This window comes from Anopheles marshallii, chromosome 2, assembly GCF_943734725.1.
Source record: "Anopheles marshallii chromosome 2, idAnoMarsDA_429_01, whole genome shotgun sequence".
In the NCBI taxonomy this organism is placed as follows: Eukaryota; Metazoa; Arthropoda; class Insecta; order Diptera; family Culicidae; genus Anopheles; species Anopheles marshallii.
Genome location: NC_071326.1, coordinates 50,977,307 through 50,984,247, shown reverse-complemented (window position 1 = coordinate 50,984,247; position 6,941 = coordinate 50,977,307). Strand labels below are relative to the sequence as shown.

The 6,941-nt window shown below is 43.0% G+C and overlaps 1 protein-coding gene across 1 annotated transcript in view; it reads left to right on the top strand.

The window, feature by feature from the left end:
- The first annotated feature begins 232 nt into the window (after nucleotides 1-232).
- Nucleotides 233-6,941, top strand: part of LOC128718101 (titin-like) — a 91,528-nt gene continuing 84,819 nt past the window's right edge. The window contains exons 1-7 of the mRNA XM_053811775.1: nucleotides 233-3,984; nucleotides 4,251-4,365; nucleotides 4,444-4,501; nucleotides 4,559-5,115; nucleotides 5,182-5,280; nucleotides 5,421-5,649; nucleotides 6,682-6,822. Of these exons, the coding sequence (XP_053667750.1) occupies nucleotides 233-3,984; nucleotides 4,251-4,365; nucleotides 4,444-4,501; nucleotides 4,559-5,115; nucleotides 5,182-5,280; nucleotides 5,421-5,649; nucleotides 6,682-6,822 (4,951 nt within the window). The remainder of the gene's footprint in view (nucleotides 3,985-4,250; nucleotides 4,366-4,443; nucleotides 4,502-4,558; nucleotides 5,116-5,181; nucleotides 5,281-5,420; nucleotides 5,650-6,681; nucleotides 6,823-6,941) is intronic.

The following is a 6,941-nucleotide window of genomic DNA, read 5'->3' as shown; positions in this document are numbered from 1 at the left end:
GATTACAAAACGAAATTCAATTTGGTATTATTTAAAAGTGTAAATACGTAACTAATAATTTATTTAAAAGTTGTAATTTTATTCCAGGCGAATTCGTAGATAACGGAGCAGAGAACTAATTTTATTTTATTTTTTTAATTTTTGTCTTTCTCTCTCTCCCTCTCTAGAAATCCCTTATTCTCAACAGTGCAGAATCTACGCAGAACAAATCAGTGCGCTACGAATTTCCATGATGAAGCCTAAGAAGCAGCAACCATCATCAGTGAACGAAAAAAAACCCTCCGGTAGTAATGCGGCAACAGGACAGACAGCTCTTACAGCTGTCAGTGGAACAGAAGCAAAATTTACACTCAATACGAGCTCCTCCAGTTTAACAACCGCACCAGCTAAAAAACCGATCAAACGTTTGCAATCCAAAACCAAAGAATGCTTAACGAATGTAACGGCAGGTTCGGGAGGAACAGTAGCAAACACTTCGGGAGCAACTGCTGGAGGAAAAGTGGCAGAAAAATTATTGACTAATACTCAACAAATTGGAAGCCAACAGCAAACGCTGTCTACTAAATCGAAATCATCCACTACGAACACTGGAAAAACCAAGGTGGTGGCGACGTTAGGAAATGCATCTAAAACTGTCACCGCTGCTGGTTCGGCAGAATCGTCAAAGCATGGCAATAAAGTTTTGACAACAGAGTCTATAACAAATACTAGTTCACCATGCCCTGTCACTGGGACGGTAGTTGGAAAACCTGAAACACTGATAAGTTCATCTGCAAAAGGCAATAAGCATACCGTTCAAGCGATTAAACCAGATTCGGTTAATCAATCGACGGTACAGAACCAGAACTCTACGGTCAAAGGAAATGCAAAGGATAATACGGAACGTTCTAAAAAACCGGTGAAAGAACCAGGAAGTGCATCGAAAAGGTCAGCCGGCCAGACAGAAAAATCGGACGTTGGAAAACGAAAGCAATCTAGCACCAGTTGTAATCCTTCACCAGTCGCTAGTTCTGGGGAAGGTCGGGTGGCTGCAACTGGCATTCCTCTTACGTCATCATCCATTGATTCAAAGTTACGGGAAAAGGAGAAGAAAATTCAGAAGGAGTTGAAGAATCTCGGTGTTCCGGATAAAACGATCAATCAATCGATTGACGCGGCATATTTGTTGGAGTCAGCAGTCGAATCCGTAGTGAACCCGTCGATCAGCGAAATGGTCAAGACAAAATCTCGAACCACTGTAGCCCAGGGCAAATACGGCGGTGGTGGAGACAGTGCTGTTGCAAGCAATGTAATGGCAAGAAAATCTTCAATAACATCTGAAGAAGGTGCGGATGGAGAGACAGAAAAATCAGTAAAAGAATCGATATCCGGTAACACTGGTAAGCTTAAGAAATCAGTAACGCTGAAGGTGGACCGCCAGCCAGGAGAAGGTTCAAAGAAAATGGGTGGAAAGACAACATCAGCGAAGGAAGTGGGTGAAAAACTTGTCTCAAAATCGGGACGAAAGGATGATAAGGTAACGGCGGGTATGAGTAGTACTTCGGGAGGTACGAGTGGTGCTGGGGCGAAATCGCCATCTGCCAAAGCAGCTGGGCAGGGTGCGAAATCTAACAAAAAGGCGAACAATTCATCTGGAACCACCGAACCGAGAAAGAAATCTGGTATCGCTGAAATTGCACCAAAGGGCACTGAGCAGCAGAAAAAAGACCTATCATCGGAACTTCCAGTTGCCAAACAATCCACCGAACAGGAAGGTGCTATATCCATTGGTCGGGGTAGTTCGATAGAGCAAGAAGATCACGAAGAAAAGAATGAAGAGGTTCACATTAGAATAGACAGTATAGTAAAGGCACTGGAGCGAGAAGACATTGAAACGCCCAGTAGCGCAAAGAAAGAATCTGATGGAGAGACGAGAAAGGAAGAATTAGCTGATGGGGCAATAGTTATTCCACCGATAGTTTCTACAGAAGGCACGGCTCCGATTCATGCGAAAACGAAAAAGCAGCCGACACCACGCAAGCAATCCGCCAAGAAAGAAGGTTCGATGGCAGCTTCTAAATCGAAGGCAAAGGAAATGTACGAAAAGAAAAAAGCCACTGTAGTTGATCAGGCCAGCAAGAAAGAGGTTAAGTTTGAGGAACAAACTCCGGCATCCCCAGCAAAGCGAAAGTATGTAAAAAAGACCAAATCTGGGACCACGGAAAATACTGCCGGTGGAGAGAAGCCGGCAAAAATGGCAAAATCTGTTACAACCAAGAAAGCTTTCGCCACAAGCAAAGTAAAACAAATAAATGCAAAGACGAATAATAAGACCCAAACAGTGGCACCAGCAGAAACTGATAGTGGCACAGCATTGAACGACTCATGCAAGGACGATAAAGCCGTTAACACTCCTTTGGCACCTCAAGAACCAGCAGCAAGTACGATCAATTCTGTGCCTAACCGTGACCGCTCATCGACGGAAAACGATGACGATGTGCCGTTACGTCAGCTTCAACAGAAACAAACTCCTGGACATCCTACCACAGAAAGTACTGTTTCGGGTAAGGACAAACCTTCGACCATTTCTCAGTCATCTACGCCACAGCAACATATAACCGTACACGATCAAACGACAGAGAAAGAAGATCGTTCGGACATTGGGTCTGAAATAAATGTTCCTTCAAGCGCCAGCGGGCCGATTCTTGCAGGATTACTAAAGAGTTCCGGTAAACAAGGAAAACGCTCTTATGTTCGCAAAAATGCTACGAGTGGAGGAAGTGGCAAAAATTCTAAAATAATAGCGACCAGTGGTCCTTGCTCTGTGACCACCACCGAAGAATGTAATTCAAAGGAACGCAAATTGGAAAAGAAGGATGTGTATGATTTTGATGATTCTGAAAGCGAAGTTGAAGCACCGGTAAAGCCCGGAAAACCGAGTTTTAAACGGAAGTCTTCAATGGACATAAGTCAGTCGCGCGAGGATATCTCACGCGACGCTATAGAAGATTCACAGTCGATGAAACAGGATGTGCATGATGGAAAAAAGGAGGAGACACCAACAGTCAACGACGTTGTTGGTGATAAGCAAAAGTGCAGTGCGGAGGATGAAATGACTAATCGAACCGTTCCATTAAAGAAACAAAAGCGTAGGATAGAAGCAGCTTTGTCGGAATCGGCGGTTTTACCGAAAAAGGAACAGAAAGGTGACGAAACCTCCGACTCTGAAGTAGAACAAAACGATGAAGGTGATCCGGATGCGCCTGAAATGAAGGCGAAAAAGAAAGCAACTACGCTGACAAAAAAGCTCAAACAGGAAGCGAAGGAAGATCCACATTCCTCAGCAGATGAAGCGGATGACGACGATGAAGGAGGTGCCGATGATGCAGGCGATGATGATAATAACGATAGCGGCGATTCTGACGGCTGTTCGTCCACCGATACAGTAAGGACACGCATCGTAAAAAAGCGCCAGTCGGCAAAGAAGCGCAACGTAAAGCTGTATGGTTTTTGGTCTGGTCCAAAACGACATCGTGTTGCATCTTTGAACGCGTTAGCAAAGGTGCACTGCTTGTACGAGAATGAGATGCGCGGTGCACTTGAAGCTAGCTTGATGAGCCAGTCGAGTGGGTCGCGTGTCATCCGCACGATCACAAAGGACGGTGAGCGTATTAAAAAGGAACGTATATGTCCGGAAGAGGAGAGTGCTGGCGAAGAAAGTCGCTCGGGGGAGATGATGTGCGGTGAAATGCCGGAACAAGGCAAAGGCAAAGCGCCAGAGCAAGGCAAAAGCAAGGAACTGGAACGAAAGGAGGGCGATAAGAAGCGTGAGGAAAAAAAGGAAAGTATGAAACAGGAACGGAAAGAGGCGCCATCCCAGCAGCATAAGCAAACAGATGGTATAGTTCGCGAAGAGGTGAAGCCGAAGGTCAAAGAGGAAGCACCCAAAAAGGACAGCGATCAAGATAGTGCGGAATCGAGTGAGGAGGAACCGGTCGTTATGAGGTAAGCGATTGCGTGCCGATGGAGTTGTATCGTTCGAGTCGAAAAAAAGCAGAAGCTTGGTTAGTCGCACTGAGTATCGTGAAAGATTACTATCGATGTTCAGGGCAATCCCTCGGGCTTCTGCTTCTGTCACTCTGTTTCGGTAACTTGTTGTATCTCACAGTAGGTGGAGCAAATTGTTCCTAATTTCAGTGCGGTGTTGTAGCCCTTTTTTGGATAATTTCCGGTGGATAAAAGAGGTGTATTTCCTTTCTTGTTATTCTCAGAAACCTTCGCTATGTACCAGGGCTTCGTGGGGCTGGCAAACATTGGGATCCCGATGCTTCCAGTTTGGAGTCAGAAATCGAACAACTACCAGACAGTGACGAAACGTACGCTCAGGTTAGTGTGCTTGTAAATTGTAGAATTTGATTAGTGAATTTTAAATAATTTGCTATTATCAATCATTTTATTGTTTAGGGTAAAGATACTGATCCTAGCCGCAAACGAAAGGTAAAAAAGAAGGTGGCGCGGAAGAGCAAAGCAAAACCAGCGCCTGTCCAGGCGAAGACCGAAAAGATTGATAAGGATAAAGAGAAGCCGGAGAAGGTGTCCGAAAAGACGGAAAAACAACCTAAACCACCTGTGAAGAAGATTAAAAAAGAGCTGAAAGCTTTGATGACAGACAACGATCGGCAAGAAGATGGAACAGTCAGCTCGTCCTCTACAGCATCGGAGAAAGTGGCGAACACCAAAGCTAAACCAGATGAAGGAATCAAGAAACGGAAGCGCGAACCAAAGTGCGAAAAAGCAGATACGGGTGGTGATTATAAGGACTACATTGGCAAGAAGCGCATGGCGAGCCTTAACGCAACTGCGATGCTAGCGGCTACTTATGAAGTACAGCGAGTTCTATACCGGAATACTGACTCTAGTGATTCAGAATGTTCTGCCGAAAAGGTACCAAAAACGAAAAAGGGTGGCAAAGAATCAAAAGACCAAAAAGAGACTGCGTCTAAGGAGTCTACTGCACCGGCGAACAAAAGTGATGGAAAAGAGAAGAAGGAATCGACTGTCGAGAAGGAGTTGCATACCAGTCAACAGGCAGCTGCGACATCCTTAGATAACAAACATCTTAATGTGTCTGCTGCAGTGGAATCAGTTAGCTCCAATCCAACAGCAGCGTTAAGTACCCCTGGAGGGATCACAGTAGCACAGCAGGAAACATTGACTAAGAAGAAGAAAGTGGTCATAAAGACGGAACCGATGCGCGATCGTAAGGACGATCCGATGGAGGTCAAACGTGAAATAGAAGAGGTAAGAGCTAGCACAAATAGTCATCCCAACGTTGTAATAGGATGACTGTGAAAGAATTGTATTATTGTTGTTGATTAATTAATTCGCATATCTCGACCTAATATAAAACATGTTTCAATTGAAATTCTTCATTTTTACAGCCTCGTCCTGTGTCGAGCAATTTAGTTATCGCCCAAGATACGGAAGTCACTATTACCGGTGTGTATGTGAATTCTTCGTTAGGAGCTAATCAGGAGGCGTACTGTAAAATGCAGTACAGAGTGCAGCAAAGTGTGACCGAGGAACGGTTGGTACGACCAGGAGAAGCACCACCCAAATCATACACTCCCCTGTCTGCTCTATCCAGCATGCGACCACCGAATGATCAGAGTAAGTTGGGAGAAAAAATGTGTATGTATAAAACGGGGAAAGAAAGGGACATATTGCTACTATTTAAGTGCTATTTGCACAGTCCTCGATACAAGATTTCTGTTTTTTATGAGAAAAACACAGATACAAGATGTTGTGTGCTTTTGTTTAATACGATGTTCTATGGCTGGTAAATGCATAGGATAAAAGATTACATAGACCAAAAATAATTCATTATTCATTAATATGAATCAGATTAACCCAACAGTTAGTTTGTTAATCCTATAGTGGTAGGAGTTTACTGAAATGGAAACACAAGACTACCGTAGATATATGCTTTCTCCATTTTTTTTTATCAGGAGAACAACTTGATTTTATTGTCATCTTATTCGTGAATGGTATACATGAGTGTAATAGCTGTCCCTATTACAATCAACAATCAGCTAGGAATTTTTTTAATCAGTTTATACGTGATGTGACTTTCCTTAGATCATTTATTTAAACATCTTACGGTAGGAGTTGTTGATATACGACGAGTGTCAATGTTCACATAAAAACAAGAACTTAGTTTGAATACACCTGGTACAAGATACCGTTAAACTATTAGAAGAAGGATGTGTATCCAAACCAATGTGAATTGTTCTTTAGTTTGAGATTCCAATAGATTTATGCACTTTTTTATAAAACTTCTTTTAAATGTCATGATCATGAAATGTGTAATGATCACAATGAAAAATTAAATACGATGTATGAGATATGGCACGGTTGAATAATGCCGTTGGAGTAATTGAATTTTAATGCGAAAGCAAATATACTTGCTGCCACAACCCATACGAATGCAGGCAAACAAATGTGGTTATGTATTGACTAAAATAAACTGCGTGTAAAAAAATCGTTCAAGCATACATGCTCAGTCGTCGTCAAATAGACTTTTTTCTATTTTTGGTTAAATCTGGGAAACACCCTATGCAGTACAATGTGGCACAGATGAAGTGGGAAGATAATTAAACAATTATATGTTTCTGTTTTCATGTATCGCTAACAAATTAACAGCCCTATCAACACCACCCCTGTTCGTGCCGCCTGCTCAATGTGACTCGCCGCTAGGACCGCCGAGAGCATTTTATCCGCCACCCACATCATCATCCGGTAGTTCCAGCGCCTTCTGTGCACCTTTGCCTCACGACAGTCCAGGTAAGTGTAGATTTATGAGATGTTGCGATGAATTTGTATCCGTTTCAAGCTATTTTTTTCTATTAGTTGTTGTTTCACAATGATATATTATTTGAGCCACAAAATTAATTTATTACGCT